General features: G+C 40.5%; 2 protein-coding genes across 2 annotated transcripts; both read right to left on the bottom strand.

The window, feature by feature from the left end:
• Nucleotides 1-2,411: 2,411 nt before the first annotated feature.
• Nucleotides 2,412-6,080, bottom strand: LOC139471345 (uncharacterized). Its single transcript, XM_071253665.1, has 4 exons — nt 5,895-6,080; nt 5,358-5,523; nt 3,409-3,615; nt 2,412-2,695 (listed from the first exon to the last, which is right to left on the bottom strand). Exons 1-4 carry the CDS (start codon nt 6,078-6,080, stop codon nt 2,412-2,414), a joined length of 843 nt encoding a protein of 280 aa, XP_071109766.1.
• A 7,312-nt stretch (nt 6,081-13,392) lies between these two features.
• Nucleotides 13,393-15,490, bottom strand: LOC139471343 (uncharacterized). The gene is made up of 4 exons (XM_071253662.1): nt 15,305-15,490; nt 14,814-14,979; nt 13,956-14,162; nt 13,393-13,676 (listed from the first exon to the last, which is right to left on the bottom strand). Exons 1-4 carry the CDS (start codon nt 15,488-15,490, stop codon nt 13,393-13,395), a joined length of 843 nt encoding a protein of 280 aa, XP_071109763.1.
• Nucleotides 15,491-19,220: the final 3,730 nt, after the last annotated feature.

Genomic DNA, 19,220 nt, shown 5'->3' with positions numbered 1-19,220 from the left:
ACAAAGGATATACCACAGGTGTTGCTTAATAGTTATTATCATTGTATTATCTGACTATAGCGTATCTTTCAAACAGGTATTGGGACACCCACTACTTATATATTTCAATAAAAGTGAAATGTACTTACAGTAAGGCAGTTGTTGTTTGTTTAATTGTTGTTTAACGTCGCACTTAGCAATATCCCAGCTATATGACGGCGGTCTGTAAATAATCGAGTCTGGACCAGACAGTCCAGTGATTAATATCATGAGCATCGATCCACGCAATGGGATACGATGACATGCATCAACCAAGTCAGCGAGCCTGACCACCAGATCACGTCAGTCGCCTCTTACGACAAGCACAGTTGCCTTCTACGCCAAGCATGGGTTGCTGAAGACCTTTTTTTTAACTCGTATCTTCAGGGGTCTGTAATGCAGTGATATGATGTCTAGTGGTGGACGTGGAACATTGCAGGTGTAAAATAAGTACACAAGCAGTTGGAACCCTGTAGGAACCCACATTGGTTGCGTTTGGGCGACAGTGAAATGACAGAAAACGTGTGGAAGTGTTCTCGAATGCAACGATGTTGTCTGCCACCCAACTGAAACCGTCACAGGACACAGTCGTATATACAAAAGCTCCAAATAGCAAGCTCTCTGTTGTCCTCAGAACTTGAAAAACATTTGTAGATTTCTGTCGTGTCGGTGGGGGGGTTGGGGTGGGGGAGGGGCACGCCAAAAATTCCCTTATGTCGCATGTATCAATAGAAGTAAAGAAGGTGCCTTGTCTGGGCTATGTAGTGGATAAGGTATCAGTGTTGGTGATAATATGACTGACGACATGGCTAGGTATCTTCTGTTATTCCACATCAGTACGTCCTAGTCGGGTTGTATGACCGCGTGTTGGCGTTCCTCCTGTTGTCAGTGACTTGTTCAGCCATGGCCAGTCACAGGCCGCCATGACAAAGGAATAGTGTTGACTGGTATTACTGTAAATGTTTAAATTAATACGAGTGCTGACCCCTAGCCCAAAATGCGACTTAAACTCCATGCGACTCCTCCAACCCCATCCCCAGTGGAATGATAGATATCCTTACCTTAATCCGATCAAACAGCAAACCGCTTATTAGCACTGAGTAAAGAACTTCAGTAATAAAAAAACCCAGTGTTTTCACGTGTGTTCACGGTTTATGTTTTTACATGACTGGTATTAAGGAAGTTCAAAGGGAGTATGATAATTGAACCAGAAACAGTTCACTGATTCGAGTTGTCAGTGATGCCTCGTTTGACACGTGTGGGTAGAACTCTTGACGTCATCAGTGATAAATCACTGGATGCCTATTGTATTCTTAAATGACATACTTGTAACAACTGCTGCTAAATAAACCGTGTTTGTGTATAGATTCAAGTTGGTATTTCCGCTATCCAATGTGCAATGAGGTCATCTTGTTCTTGATAGTCAATTTGGAGACATAACTGCGAAGTTTCATTAATGCTAACAAAGACGACTCGCATTTTTCGCATTTAATTCACGCTGACGTTAATTTCAAGATTTGCAGTATATCACGTCTCAGAAAGCCACTTGGGATAACTGGTATCAAACAATGTGTGATCTAATTCCAATACAGTCACAGAGGTGACCTGTTTGGGCTACCCATTTAAAAAAACGTATAGGTGTTGGTATAGGAATAGGTATGACTGAAGAAAAAACAGGGTATCTTAAGGTATTCAAGATCAGAGTTGGCCCTCAGTGCTTCGTGCTTCTCGAGAGACGAGCTGTCAGGCTTTGTGGCTGATGGCGTGACATCTACCCCACAGGCGCAGATCGTTTCTCATGTTTTCATAATAATAATAATAGTAATATTAATAATAATAATAATAATAATAATAATAATAATAATAATAATAATTCAACACCACACAGGGCCATGCACACAGTATACACCCCAAGCTGCCTGTTAGGCGCTACTAGTTTAACAACTACATTGCCATCTCATACTACCGGGTACCCATTTACTGCTTGGTCAACAGGACACATTTCGAACAAAGTGACTTGCCAAAGGAGACACCACCACATGTGCTTCAGTGTGGGGCGGAAACTTGCTTGCCTGGGTCAACCTCGATTGCTGACAAAGTTGGAATATTGTTGACTGATACTGACCGAGGTGCACTGCATGTTACAATTCAGAGCGTCGTGATGACGGTTGAGACAGAATATTGTGTCAGAAATGTATGTTATTTGTGGACACATAAAATGAGAATACTGCCAGGAACAGTTTTCAATTTTTTATTACAAAATAAACATCATCAAAACATATAGTATATCAAAATAAACACGCTTAATATATACATTGAGCACTTCTTTCACAAGACCACGTTACATCACCGTCCAACGTGTCATACAATACCCTAATTTCTGAGCATTAAAGTTAGTAATGCTGGTTGCCAAGGGAACGACAACCCTCGGAACACATCTGTGTGGGACAGTTACCCTGGGCACAGTTCGTCTTGCACCACGTGACCATCCGGCTATTTCCTGCCCAGAGACCGATAGCTGAGCACCCGGATGTAGCCCCGCCAGATGGCACCACAAAGACAGTTTGCGCGTGACTTTTAGACGAGAGTATCGCGACGTCTGCGCAGCCGTAGAACTGTTCCTGAGGTCCACACCCAACACAGCAGTGACCACTTGCTTCACATCCCCAAGAGTTGCCTGGACAAATGGAAGGTGCATCTACAGTTGCATGTTATGTGTCGTCAAGCTGACGTGTTCAATATTATCGACAAACCCTTTCTATATTCATACAACCGACTGGATTTATTTTGTTCACGTAAAGCAAATTACAGTAAACTACGGTTATAACGAACTAAAAGGGACCACTCATTTTAGGCATATATATATATAGCCTATATACTATACAGCACATGCACGGGGCCCAAAAACTGTTCGTAATATCTGTCAGTTCGGTATAAGCGTGTTCGTTATAAACGTAGTTTACTGTACTGGATTAGAAGTAAAAGCCTCAGATCTACCACTGCTCCAGTCCACCATGTACTTTTCTATTCCATGTGAAGACATTGTTTCTTGTTGTGCATTAAGGTACTTATGTACAGCTAGATTGATTTGACATCTGTGTTAACAGACAATCAAAGTTAGTTTTAGACTTGACTTGAATCAGTCATGCAGGGATCTCAATTCAAGAATACAAATCATTCTTTCGTGAAATTCTTGATATATTTTTGTTCATGTTAGAGGGGCACTGATCTAAAGCAATTCCCCGGACTGGTTGTTGCCTTTGTTATTGTTTTTGTGAGACTGATGTTTGTATTTATCTATAGACACGTCATTAATTCCGCAGAAGAGAAGCAGATACGTATACGAAAAAAATAAAATACATACAGTTCATTTTAAATCAGTTAACTTACCAGCGTTGTATTTCCACTGCAGGACACACTGAGAACACGTCACTTCCGCCGGAAGTATGACCTCCATGTTGTATTTGCCCTCACGTGACGTGGTGACGTAGAAGCGCGTGCTACCGTCAGGGTGTTTCAGAACATGTGTGTCGAGACACTGCTGGGTGACGGGGGTGGAGGGGTTGTTGTGGGGGCAAAGACGGAACTCGAAATAACCTGAAGTAACGAAAAGGACATGTATAGATTTTGATTCCACAATGAATAATGGTATAAACCTTGATTCTTCTGTGATATAATTGATAGTAAAAGTAAAAAAAAAAGGGATTTTATTTGTGTTATTCTATGTTTATGTCACACGTTGTATTGGCATTGTGTGGAATTAAGATAGATCTCTATGGACTTCAGTGGCTTCATAATAAGTATCATTCAAATGTTTTAAAAATAAAATCGAGAATGTTTGAAATGTTCTGATTCAAAGTTGCCAGCACTGCACATTATTTACCTTATCAGATTTTATCTTGAAGGAGGTAAAACTATATCTTTATTTTCAAGACAAACAACATTTGGCAAAATGTCCAGTGGTTGATAGTAATATCCTTCATGTATTGTAAAGAAAATACCCAGTGGTTCGATAGTAATATCCTTCATGCATTGTAAAGAAAGTGCCCAGTGGTTCCATAGTAATATCCTTCATGTATTGTAAAGAAAATGCCAAGTGGTTCCATAGTAATATCCTTCATGTATTGTAAAGAAAATGCCAAGTGGTTCCATAGTAATATCCTTCATGTATTGTAAAGAAAATGCCCAGTGGTTCCATAGTAATATCCTTCATGTATTGTAAAGAAAATGCCAAGTGGTTCCATAGTAACATCCTTCATGTATTGTAAAGAAAATGTCCAGTGGTTCCATAGTAATATCCTTCATGTATTGTAAAGAAAATGCCCAGTGGTTCCATAGTAATATCCTTCATGTATTGTAAAGAAAATGCCCAGTGGTTCCATAGTAATATCCTTCATGTATTGTAAAGAAAATGCCAAGTGGTTCCATAGTAATATCCTTCATGTATTGTAAAGAAATGCCCAGTGGTTCCATAGTAATATCCTTCATGTATTGTAAAGAAATGCCCAGTGGTTCCATAGTAATATCCTTCATGTATTGTAAAGAAAATGTCCAGTGGTTCGATAGTAATATCTTTCGTGTATTGTAAAGAAAATGCCCAGTGGTTCCATAGTAATATCCTTCATGTATTGTAAAGAAAATGCCCAGTGGTTCCATAGTAATATCCTTCATGTATTGTAAAGAAAATGCCCAGTGGTTCCATAGTAATATCCTTCATGTATTGTAAAGAAAATGCCCAGTGGTTCCATAGTAATATCCTTCATGTATTGTAAAGAAAATGCCCAGTGGTTCCATAGTAATATCCTTCATGTATTGTAAAGAAAATGCCAAGTGGTTCCATAGTAATATCCTTCATGTATTGTAAAGAAAGTGCCCAGTGGTTCCATAGTAATATCCTTCATGTATTGTAAAGAAAATGCCCAGTGGTTCCATAGTAATATCCTTCATGTATTGTAAAGAAAATGCCAAGTGGTTCCATAGTAATATCCTTCATGTATTGTAAAGAAAATGCCCAGTGGTTCCATAGTAATATCCTTCATGTATTGTAAAGAAAATGCCCAGTGGTTCCATAGTAATATCCTTCATGTATTGTAAAGAAAATGCCCAGTGGTTCCATAGTAATATCCTTCATGTATTGTAAAGAAAATGCCAAGTGGTTCCATAGTAACATCCTTCATGTATTGTAAAGAAAATGTCCAGTGGTTCCATAGTAATATCCTTCATGTATTGTAAAGAAATGCCCAGTGGTTCCATAGTAATATCCTTCATGTATTGTAAAGAAAATGTCCAGTGGTTCCATAGTAATATCCTTCATGTATTGTAAAGAAAATGAAACCTACCCTTATGGTTGGCAGTCAGGTCAATATCAATCTTGATTGTCTCCCCTTGGTTGTACTTCCGGACGATGATGCCTTTTGCGTACTTCCCTCCAGCCTCGTTCTCGCGCACCCCGTCCCAGGGATCTCCGCACACACCGCACTTCCCCTTGTTCTGTTCCCACTGTCTCTGTAATGGAAGTCATGGTGAATACAATGTTTCACAAACATACGGTGTGTTCTTTAACGAGATGACCATTTTCATAATCTAGAAACATTCCACATATGCGTGGCTGAAATACACCCACATAGCTAATATAACAGGACAAGACAATTAGATCTGTCTGGGTGTAGTGTTTTTCAACGATTTCCCTTAAAGTAAAATATTAGATTGAGAATACATTAAAAGACGTTTGTACATTGATATCATTACTGAATATATTCCATAAGAATTTCGACTTAAATAAAGACAGAAAATCCAAAATGTACAGAAGAATCTTTAAAAAACATGACAGTGTATGTTACTGCATTTTTATTAGGCTTTGGTTTCATTTAGCTCACCTGGTAACCGCCGCAATAGAGCTGGTTGTCGTTGTAGTTTGGTGGGGTATTGAAGCCAAGTCTCCACATACTTGCTCGAGAGGGGGGTTCCAGCAGACGCCCGTGTCCCCCCACCATGGAGGGGAGGAGCAGGAGGGACGCCCACACTACGAGCTGAGCTGCAGCACGAATTTCAAACCAAACCATGTTTAGAGTTCGGTGCCCTGTTGTCTCTTTCCAAATGTCGTCTGCTGATCACGTTGGCTGTGGCAAACTGTTGACTTGATTTGTCGTCTACTTGATTAAAACTTTATATGACGTCTGATGATTATGTCGAGTCTCCAAGCAAATAACTGACAAGAGGCTACCTCGGATTCTGGTGTGATTCTGTTCCTGTGTCTGCCAGGGGAACTGGGGGTGCTATATACCCCAGCCTCACCCACGTAGCTCATTGATATCAAAACTGAAAGTGTGCGTGTTTTTTTCCTGACTACTGAGTCATTCGTGATGTCATAAAAACAAGCGTGACCTCCTGTCGAACACATGTCTGTAGCAACCCCCCAATAAATGTCTCTGTGGTCAATGCAGTAATTTCACCCGTCACCCCTCCTCCTATACCCCATGACCCTGATAAGCAAATACCCTACAATACCCTCCTCCCCCGCCTCTCGTCCACCAGCATCACAACATGCCCCTGTGTACCTGTCCCTACTCTGGACATAGCAGCGCCACCTCCCGGATCAAGTTGGGTTGGGGGCATTAACACTATTGTCTGATTTCTATGTTGCTCATTTCAAAATTTGCAAACAAATGCTTATACATGTTTCGACTTTGACGTCAGATATAATTTGTACTTAATCTGGTAATATAAGTGGTCTCTTTGAGTTCGTTATAACCGTAGTTTAATGTATGGATGAGTAAAGGACGTATGGGTCCGGTTAGGTTACCTGATTATGTAAGTCAAGTTAATTAAACATAAAATAACGACTCTGTACGAAAAACACAGTGTGAATGTTGATTTTGTGAAACAACGTGTTCTGTGTTGTATTCTTTGTGCTGGTTTGTTCTTGTTACAAAGTCAACGCCAGAGATTAACTAGTCTCGATTATGCGCCGACACAGATTCCCCTGGGCGTTGAAGGCAAAATAGCAGTGAAATGTATAGGAATGGATCACTGAAAACCCATGATGACACCAGGTGTTCGCGAAAAGGGTTAGAGTGTCCTGCCCTACCGGTAGCACCCGCTACTCACAGTTTGCATTGAAAAGTCATAACTGTTCTATGATCAATATAACCTCATTATTAAACATGTAAATAAGGGGATATTTTCATTCTTGATTGGTATTTTTGTTGTTGATCAAGTTTCTTTCCGTTGTTTGTTATGGTAAATATATGGGTTTTCGTGAGTTTATATTCAGACATATTTCATGGACTAAAAAAATTGACTTTATTGAGAATTCGGAAACTACAACTCCATTATCAATAGTAGTTCGCCAACAATTTTTTTTCTTATAACCAAAGATACTCGCGATCGTGATATAAAATTTGTGCACGAGGACTTGAGTTCATGGCCTTGATTTCCACTTATTCGAATATCAAATCCATCCAGTTAAGCTAAACGAAGATGTGTTTGTCACGATCTGGACAACATAATATAAACTAACCTACCCTGACACAAACCAACATTTATTTACACATTGTTTTGAATATATTTCGAAATAGTATGGTCGTTTTATTCTTACTTGTGACGTCGCATGACGCTTGCAGTGACCTTGAAGAAACAGGGTGTGTTTGTCTACATCCGGGGCAATTTGAATTCTCAGGTAAATAAAGGGGCCATCTCAAAGATCTTATAACAAGATTCTCATAGACACAACATCACATCACAACCTGTATAAATTTCATATAAATCAAGAGACCACTAAACGCATTTGACGACAAGTGGCATTAACTTCAGTGGAACTCAACAACGAGACGGACATACAGTTAGTAAGAGCCAGTTATGAAATACAGACATTACATTTTGTGACCGAACCAAGGATGTGTCATTTCGTGTAAATAAGGACGGTCAGTGATTCTGTATACTTTAATGTAGATATGTTTGAATGTTGGGAGATGTGCAGCTACCTCAGCTGCCTGGGTTAATTAATTGAATAGTAACAAGGATATTTATCATCCAAAACTGGCCCCGAGAAGAGATATCGCTTGGGCGATCTACACTGTAGATATCGCGGCAATGAAATTTCTTCACAATGTTTTAAAGACCATTGTGACGTCATTGTTTACCATGACGTCGCAATCAAATGACATCACTAATGGCTCTGCTACTGAAGCACACTCCGGCGCAGTGGTGACTCAGCATAACATCCTGCCACAGGCTAATTTACATATCACGTGACCGGACTTTTCTCTTGTTTGTAAATCAACGCGCTTTTTCAGAAATCAGTAATAACTAATGCAAGTACTTGGAGGCGCTTTACATATTGTTTTGCATAATTATACAAATATGCTACTACAGCTGCGACAGTGAGTTGCATGACAAAATATATTTATACATCAAAGTGACCGTATCGCTAGCCCTCCGCCGGGCTTCGATGACAGCACGTGGAGCCGTACAACCAATGTAAACATAGGATAACTACGCAGAAACAAGTAGATGTTCACGTATGAAGATACTTTCTTAATGAACCGTAACCGTTCTTGAACATTTGTTTATGAAAATGTGTAGACTTGTCAAACATGAAACGGATGAAAAGCATTTGCAATATCTTGAATGGACTGTGAAAGATGTGACGAATAGTCACATGGCGCTGGCCTGTGGCAGAGGTACTATGCTGGCTGGCTGCCGGCCGCAAGGAACTCTGGGTAGGAGAGTGCTACTGAAACTGTTAGCAGTACTTTTTACACTTAAGACACTGCTTATTACTGTCTACAAACCGAAAAAGTTGGAAGAATGATGTTGGATGATAAATAAAATCTCACCCTCGTGTCTTTTGATATCAAAGATATCGTCAAGCCTCAGAGTTTTCAACTTTTATCAACTTGTGTCGATATATTCGATATCAAAAGACACTCGGGTGAGATACAGTCAGTTCATCAGAGGCCGAAAGAAGCTTCTCGGAGACCCGGACTGACACTGGCATTGGTCTGTTTGTTCAAAACTATATCAACAGAGAAGTCGACACATTTAAGGAATCAAGAGTTTGACGGACATTAAGATCCCATTACGAAATTTTGAGAAGACCCCTTTGTTTACAGTGTAAACATTTTCTGGACGCAGACGGGTAGTGATTGAGAATACCTCAGTGAAGAGATGTTTGGATGGGGGAGATGAATGGGCTGGAGCTGCACAGGTGATGTCGTCTCGGCTTACCTGATGGGCGGGCTAGTGTGTGGTAAAACCATTACAGAGTCCCAGTGTCAAACACTACACATAAAGCAAGTGTTTGATTGGCGTTTAGATACAGATTCCTACACCATTATGGAGCTGGAATTATAAATTTCCAGTTTTCTATTCCAGCTAACGATGTAAGAATCAAGTCTTTGAAAGGCATTTGGAAGTGATACACAAAAGGAATAAAACGTATCGATGTCAAGTTCTTTATTATGAGGAACACAACGTTTCGGAGTATATACCTACTCCTTCATCAGGTGAAAAAATGCTATGAGGCAGAGAACATATATATGTACCTGTAAGGACAACAAAAGTTATAAGATCACTGAGGTGAAACATAACAAGGGAAGCAAATATATAATTGGCGCTGATAGGTGAAGTGAGAATGTACATAGAAACGTCGCTATATGCAATAAACCACAAGTCGTTATGCATAAAGTTGTACGTTTTTTATTTACCCCTTAAACTAGACATCTCATATTGGGTATTTTGGTATTAAGAACAAATTGCTTTCATAAACACGGGCGAATGGGGCTACTTACGTAAATATGGAGGCAGACTAGTAGTTAGACTATTCGTGTCATTATAAGGGTAACGCTAATTTTCAGGGCATTACCATTTGCAGAAGCCCGAGGTCTTCCATTAACTGCCGGAGGGCAATTGAAAACACCGAGGATTTCTGCAAATGATAATGCCCTGAAAAATAATGTTACCGTTATTATAGCTAAAATGGATGGAATTTGTTATCAAATAAAAAGAAACCAAAATATCGATTTTGAAACATTGACTGCAATCAACACGAATGTCACTGACCCACTTTTACAAATATGGAAACGTCATAGAACAAACCAGATGGCGTCACTATTGAACTTGACGTCACCTAACAACGGGCGTGATAATGGCCCGTCGTCAAGCAATATGAGGGCATTATCAAGTTACAGTGGCCTGCTCATTTTTGATTACATGCGGGCGGTTTATGAATATTCTATCCATTTTAGTTATAAATTAGGTTAGCAGACGACTCGCCCAATATTTTTTCTGCTAACCTAACATGACACCGTATACGGCAACTATAAAGACAGAATAACGAATCTATTTTGCCGATAAGTTTACACCATTTGGTATCTTTGTCTTTGTGTCTTTTCAAAATTAAAACATGACACTTACAACGGTATAAAGGTTAGGACCAGTACGTATGTTTCCGATACAACGCTTTAATATAACAATAAACGTAACCAATGGAATATATAATGCACTTAATCTGAACGTTTAAAGTATTATAGCTAAAATGGATAGAATTATCATAAAAATGCCCGCATGTTTACAAAAATCTGCGGGCCACTGTAACTTGTTTGCAGTCCGCTTTCTCCTAACGACTGGCTGCTGTCTATTCTATTACTATGTGACGTCATTGGCGTTACATTGCTTGTTTGTGACGTCATCCTATAGCATGTTCTATGACGTTGCTATTTGTAACACAGACCTCCGTATCTGTAATTTTGTTTTGATTACATTTCAAACAAGTGCAGTTTCTCGAGCACAGCGTTCGTTTTCACACCTAACTTATTTTGCTTGATTTCATCCAGCCACTTTGTATTGGTTACAAAGACCACTGGTCATTTGATTCAAAAATATATGAGGAATTCAAGGATGTATGTATCGCAGATAAGTTTGAAATATACGTGATGTTACAGGCGTCTCATAACCGGTGTACCTGAAATGTGATTTTGTAAACTCTAGCCAATATGGCGGAAAGTTCACTTCGGCGTTCGTGTTTGCGTATTTTCCAACACATTCGAAACGATTCTAGGGTTATTGGAGACGTTTTGGAATGATCATTGTTGATTTCATAAAAAAAACAGATACCCGTGTTCACTAACATACTATTTTTGAAATTCATTTCTCCGAGTAAATATCCGAAATTTAGATTTCAGAACATGCTGTAAATAACGCAGTGAGTGGTGATTTAGTTATGTGTAAAAAATGGCGACATTTACGATGTACCTTATTTTCAGAGGTCATTTTCAGTTTTTTTGCTTGGCCTAAAATGCCAGTGGATGAGATCACAGAACAGAAAATTTCCCATCTTATTCAAAGCTGTGAAGTGTATTTGTGTGGGTGATGTATTTTCAATTTTATTCGACTTCAATGTGAGGGTTGTAGAGGAGGGACATAAATGTCCCTGTGGCATCCAGGGGGTTAAACCATTCGGCTACCCCCTCGCCCCTTGTTGTCAAGACGAAATGTACATTGAAAGAAATTGATCGATGTCAATACATCGTTGTTTAAAACCAGCAGTAAACTGTGAAATATGTTCCAGACCTTGCTCTATCCAAACTGATCCAAACCCTCTACAAAACAAAATATTGTTCACATTTCATGCCAAACCATCGTTTTCCTTCTCTGCTTATTCATGCTGATAAAAATAGACATGTTTTACCAGACTATTCTCCTGTTGATACAAAAGTCGATTCACCTTTCTTCAGGGGTATAACATTTAAGTGAGTCAGTGAGTTCGTGCGTGCGTGAGTATGATTTTAAGCCACTTTAGCCAATATTCCACCAATATTACGGCGGAGGACACCAGAAATTGCTTTAACACATTGTACCCATGTGGGGAATCGAACCCAGGCCTTCAGCGTGACGAGCGAACGCTTCAACCACTAGGCTACCCCACCGCCCATTGTTGTGAAGAACAATGTACATTGAAAGAAATTATTGTCAAATATGTCGACTGTCTGGCCCAAACCAGAATATTTACAGATCGCCGTCATATAGCTGGAATATTGCTGGGTGCGGCGTTAAACAAACAAACAAGGAGGTGTGGCCTGCGATACACAAGAATAGACAACTCTGGAGAAAACCAGTAAGAAAAAACCACTCCTTGGTGTCATACATCGCCGCTGGATTGTCGCCATTGGTTACAAAAACAGATTGGTAACATAGAATAATGTCCAACACAACCAGGTATTTGGATGTTAGAATATACAGGCATTTATTCATGTTAAAGGTTTTAACACTGTTTTGCGTTTTACGTCAAATGGAATCTGTTTCGGCAGATAATAAGACAAACTCTTGTCTTGACTGGATATGGCCATTGTGGTTTACAGCCTAGTCTGACATGCACCTGTAGCTGCACCTTCCACTTAACCAGGCAACTCTTGGGGATGTGAAGCAAGTGGTCACTATTTCTCTCTGGCGCTGACGTTTTCTATTTACCTTAGCTATGATAATAGATATTTACCATGTTAGCTATTCATGCATATTTGGTAAATCCAAAAAGTATGCAACTTAACATCTTCAATGAACTGAATGAATATGGTGATGTTTCCTGATATATTTCAAAACTGATTCCAGCATTACATTTTGTGTTAAGTTGCTCAATTCTGTTCGCCTTTTTTTAACTATGGTGACTTTCACAAACAAGAAACAAAGCTTTCTACTTAACTGTGGCTGTGTCTCAGATAGATGTTCCAGTTAAAATAAAATCTCAATTTATGGTTAAATGTCAACAAATCAGGTGACAGAATAATCACTTTAAAGTATATTCGGCTACAAGTGGTGTGTTAGCTCTGACAAGCAAAGTCACCAAGTGGTAAACAATATTAGATATTCACTCAGCTGAAAAACACCCTATTTCAAACAATGCCATGCCATGACAACATTTGGAATTGTACATCCGTAAAATCTTACTTCGTCTTATCAACATACGCAAAATAATTGAAAACAATGAATAATTTTTTAGAAGATGGGGATCGCAAGAAGGTTTTTTTCCCCTTTAATGAGCTGTGCGCCTGCAATTTTGATCCAAATACAAAGTTTATTTTGTTGTAACTAGAAACACGTAGGACATGGTATGTGAAACGTTTAGTGCTGACGTACTATTCCACTGACGGATTGACTGACGGGTGGACTGCCTGACGAGCGAAGAGGTCACATTGACTGTGTCAAGGTGACCTCAACAATAGAATACAACATTAATGTTTATCAACTTTTTATTACAAAATAAACATCATCAAAATAAATATCATATCAAAATAAAAATACTTGGTATATACATTGAGCACTTCTTTCACAAGACCACGTTACATCATCGTCCAATACCCTAATTTCGGAGCATTAAAGTTATTTATGCTGGTTGCCAAGGGAACGACAACCCTCGGAACACATCTGTGTGGGACAGTTACCCTGGGCACAGTTCGTCTTGCACCACGTGACTATACGGCTATTTCCTGCCCAGAGTCCGATAGCTGAGCACCCGGATGTAGCCCCGCCAGATGGCGCCACATAGACAGTTTGCACGTGACTGTTAGACGAGAGTATCGCGACGTCTGCGCAGCCGTAGAACTGTTCCTGAGGTCCACACCCAACACAGCAGTGACCACTTGCTTCACATCCCCAAGAGTTGCCTGGTCAAATGGTAGGTATATCTACAGTTGCATGTCAGACTAGTTTTATGATCGTGTACATTTCTCACACCAGACAAAAAAAAATGTTCGCACAACTTAAGAAAAACAATATGTAAGAGTAACACATCTTTAATAAACATCCTTTTTTTAAAATAGATCATGTTTATTTCACCACTGAGAACAGTCTTCTGATATCATTTGCTTAAACAGAAGAGAAACATATCTTATGAAAACAAAATATATATATATTTTTAAATCAAGGTAAATCAGTTAACTTACCAGCGTTGTATTTCCACTGCAGGACACACTGAGAACACGTCACTTCCGCCGGAAGTATGACCTCCATGTTGTATTTGCCCTCACGTGACGTGGTGACGTAGAAGCGCGTGCTACCGTCAGGGTGTTTCAGAACATGTGTGTCCAGACACTGCTGGGTGACGGGGGTGGAGGGGTTGTTGTGGGGGCAAAGACGGAACTCAAAATAACCTGAAATAAAGAAAAGGAATTTGAACAGATATTGATTCCACAATGAAATGGTTTTCCTGTATCCTGCTATAGGTATGTCCCATCAATACATTTCAAATACGTTTCTAGGATTCCTGTATGTCTATAGTGAAGCAGGTGGGGCCACAGAACTACTGCCTTTACTCGGTCAGGTTGGAGTCTGGTTTGTTTGTTTTTCACGCCGCACTCAGCAATATTCCAGATATGTAAATAATCGATTATGCTCTCAACAATCCAGTGATTGATATCATGAGAAGCGATCCACGCAAATGGGATACGATGACATGCATCAACCAAGTCAGCGAGCTTGACCACCCGATCCCGTTAGTCGCATTTGACGACAAGCATAGTCGCCTTTTATGGCATGCATGGGTTGCTGAAGACCTATTCTAACCTGGATCTTCACCGGTCTTTATTGGTCAAGCAAATCCAGTACTAGACATTGTATGTATAGCCTTGGAATTAAGATATTGTTTTTTAGTGACTTAAGAGGTCAAACATTTCCCGATACCAACTTGCTGCTCATTAGCATTATCGCAAAATGAAAGGATCAGAATTTTAAGATAACTCTTAAAGAAAATGTCCAGTGGTTTGATGGTAATATTCTTATAACTTTAAGAAAATGCAACTTACCTCTATGGTTGGCGGTCAGATCAATGTCAATCTTGATTGTCTCCCCTTGGTTGTACTTCCGGACGATTATGCCTTTTGCGTACTTCCCTCCAGCCTCGTTCTCGCGCACCCCGTCCCAGGGATCTCCGCACACACCGCACTTCCCCTTGTTCTGTTCCCACTGTCTCTGTAATGGAAGTCATGGTGAAGATGGTGTCATATTTTACAAGTTTGTGTCCTTTAAAGGTTGGATGGGTGAGGTGAAATGGGCTTTAACACCGCGTTCATGATTACTGCGCTTATATAGCGACGTGGTGTCCTACAAAGAGATAGGGTAGTTCAGATTTTTCACATGTACTATAAACTACGTTTATAATGAACACGCTTATAACGAACTGTTTTTGTGTACCGTCCATTTGCTGGAGAAATAGACAGAAAGTTCGTTTCGTGCAAGAAATAATATAATAATTTATATGCTACTGCATTTTGGTTTGAAACATCTTTATACTCACTTGGTAACCACCACAGAAGAGCTGGTTGTCGTTGTAGTTTGGTGGGGTATTGAAACCAAGCCTCCACATACTTGCTCGAGAGGGGGGTTCCAGCAGACGCCCGTGTCCCCCCACCATGGAGGGGAGGAGCAGGAGGGACGCCCACAGCACGAGCTGAGCAGCAGCACGAATTTTCAACCAAACCATGTTTAGAGTTCAGTGCCCTGTTGTCTCTTTCCAAATGTCGTCTGCTGATCACGTTGACTGTGCAGGATCGTTATTGTCCTGTCGTCTGTGCTTCTTCGTCTGAGACAAAAGGCTTTCGTGAAGAAGTTCTTGTAGCTCGGTTCCTGTCTGACTGTCAACCGATCTGGGTGCTATATACCCCGGTCTCAGCCACGTGCCCCATTTGTTGCCAAGACAGAAACCTTCCTTGGTGCCTGTTTTTCCTGAACACCGAGACACGCGTGAGGTCACAAAAACAAGCTTGACCTCTGTCCGACCTGCATGTCCTCAGCAACCCTTCCCTCCACAGAAATCCCCATTGTCCATCTCGGTCAATGTACCCACCAGTGCGCGTCTCATCCCCGTCCCCCCTTCACCCCATATAAGCAAATACCCGCATACGTCAAACTCCCATGTGTAAACTCACCAGCAACACAACAAGGGTATCCCCATGTCGGTGCTCGGGTCTGTCGCACTGGGCAACACCACACCTCCCACCATATTCTCATAGTGATAATACTCATGTCAGTCATTTATTGTGCTGAAAAAAATAATTTGTGTATAAACACAAAACTTATCATTGCTTTGTGTTTCGCTTGACGTCATTGACTTTATATGTTGTTGTTTTATCAGGGGCTTGCCAAAATAAACATATACCTCTGTAATTTGTCAGGGCCCTGGATAATCCATTGAGAGTTTGAATATTCACTCACATGTCATTTACATTGAGTATTGATAGTTTTCTTTGGGTGTTCCATATATCATACTACTTTGGGCCCAGTCTGCGGGATATATATATATATATATATATATATATATATATATATATATATATATATATATATATATATATATATATATATATATATATATGCGAAGAGGAGAATCGGGGAGCCTTCTGAATTCTTATCTTAATTTCCCACCTCTCACATTATATGTTTCTACAAGGTGTTGACTGTATAAAGTGTCTCATCTGCCACTGCCTGGCTGGACGCACGTCGTACACTTTTTATGTATTATGTGTATCAGTGTATATTGTACTACTACCACTGATGTTACAACTGCTACCGCTACTACTGCCACGACTTCTACTACTGATCCTACTACCACTGCTACTAATACTGTTGCTGCTACTACAGCCACTACTACAACTGCTACTATTACAACTACCACTACTACTGCTGCTAATACTTCTACTACCACTGCTACTACTACTACTTCTGCTACTATTACAACTACTACTACTACTACTGCTGCTACTACCACTACTGCTACTACCACTGCTACTACTACTACTACTTCTGCTGCTATTACAACTACTACTACTACTGCTACTACTACTACTACTACTACTACTACTACTACTACTACTACTACTACTACTACTACTACTACCTCTATATCTGCTCAAGAATGTTTGGGTCATGATGGTTTATTTTGATTATTTTACGCAGATACGCAACTTATGTGGAGTTCTGAAATCGTATATCGATTTCTTTTTAAATCAGCTTTTCCAACACCCAAAGTACCACATTCACGGACTAACGTATACAGGTGTGCGTTTGCGTTGGTCTGTTAAAACAATAAGAGGTGTCCAAACGTATATGAAAACGCTTCATTATTTAAAAAAATTCTCAGACTATGTTTCAAGTGAATCATTGTTGAAGCTGAGCATGAAGAACAAGGTCACTATGTTGATATAAATTAAAGAGTGAGTGAGTGAGTATGGTTTTACGCCGCTTTTAGCAATATTCCAGCAATATCACGGCGGGGGACGCCAGAAATGGGCTTCACACATTGTGCCCATGTCGGGAATCGAACCCAGGTCTTCGGCGTGACGAGCGAACGCTTAAACCACTAGGCTACCCGACCGCCCCATAAATTAAAGAATTCCTCCTGTATGCGCGTGTTTATTTTGCCGTTCTTGATAACCTTAAACCTTCAATAGTTCGTGTTAGTGAAGTCAATGTCGTGTTCCTACTATTTCAAACGAATTAATCAATTAACCATAACGTATACATGTAAATTAATGCATCAGTGTCTCTGTTACATTATATAGTGACATGTTCACTGACGTCAGCCGGGCAATAACATATATACATGTATTGTGGGATATATTTCTTTCGTTCATAAATGTGACGTCACAGTACGCTTCCTGTGTCCTTGACGAAGAAAGGCGTGGTCAATCGATCCTTCTTTACCTCTTTTGCCTGGAAGTAAATATATTTCGGGGCCGTCTCAACAACATATGTCGGACGCGAAGTCAAATTGAATTGTCTCACATGTGGTTGGTTTTCACATATACTTGGCTCGTGGCTACCCGACGTAGTAGCTTGTGGTGCTACAATATACTGGGCTCGTGGCTACCCGACGTAGTAGCTTGTGGTGCTACAATATACTGGGCTCATGGCTATCCGACGTAGTAGCTTGTTGCGCTACAATATACTGGGCTCATGGCTACCCGATGTAGTAGCTTGTGGTGCTACAATATACTGGGCTCATGGCTATCCAACCTAGTAGCTTGTGGTGCTACAATATACTGGGCTCATGGCTACCCGACGTAGTAGCTTGTCGTGCTACAATGTTCATTGGAACTAGCTTGGCGCTCGTCATTAAGGAGCTAAAACAGGGACTGGTCGGCTCGGAGTCAGTATACTGTGTCTGAGTGGGGTATTCATGTTAAACTGCGGCATGGTATCTCAGTGGGCTAGAACTATAAAATCGGCATTAGTCCGGACTAGTACAAGCAGCCACACACACACGCACGCATGCATGCATGCACATACGCACGTCGCTATGTAAATTCAATAATCTTGAACGCGACGTTAAACCGCATTTCACTTCACCTCAACTTGTGAGAACACCCGCCCCCGACCCTCCATCTCTGCCCACCACTGTAGCTGTGTAAGCAAGTCTCAATAACAAGTACACCTCACCCTCGCGGACCTGGGTACAGTTGGGGGAAGACACCGCAAACCACGTGACAGGAAATAACCGTCGACCACGTGACAGGAAATAACAAGCAGGAGGCCTGAGTCATACACTGCTCTTCCTGATGAATGATCTCTGAGACACGAATGTATTCTGATCACACGTAAAACCATTGTACAGAAAGTATACCAAACGTATTTAAATATAGGTATCTAGTGTGGGCTAACAATTCCATCTCTGTTGAGTTTATACTTCATCTGAAAGTAATACAGAAAGACCAAGAAGCGTACAACACACTTTCCAATGAAACAGATACACCTTACTGAGTGAGATGTAGATAAGTCTCCGTAACACGAGATGCAACGGAATATTTATCACACCCACTTGTAAAATCGAGCAAATGCACGACAGCAAGCTAATTCCTTATAATTTTCAGATATGTGTCCACTGCCTTTATTTGAACTGGTACAACCCGAGAAGATCCGGGGTAGAATAGGTCTTCAGCAACTCATGCTTGCTGTAACAGGCGGCTGTGCTTGTCGTAAGAGGTGACTAACGGGATCGGGTGGTCAGGCTCGCTGACTAGGTTAACGCATGCCATCGTATCCCATTTGCGTGGATCGATGCTAAATCACTGGATTGTCTGGTCCAGAATTATTTTACTGACCGCCGTCATATAGCTGGGATATTGCTGAGTGTGGCGTTAAACAACAACAAACAAGCGCCTATGAATTGGTACAGCACAGCTCATGTGGAAAAACCCTTGTCTTCAGTACCACAT

The sequence above is a fragment of the Haliotis cracherodii genome, unplaced genomic scaffold (assembly GCF_022045235.1).
Source record: "Haliotis cracherodii isolate W230 unplaced genomic scaffold, xgHalCrac1.p SCAF_22, whole genome shotgun sequence".
NCBI classification, from domain to species: Eukaryota; Metazoa; Mollusca; class Gastropoda; order Lepetellida; family Haliotidae; genus Haliotis; species Haliotis cracherodii.
This window is presented reverse-complemented; position numbering and strand designations above follow the sequence as displayed.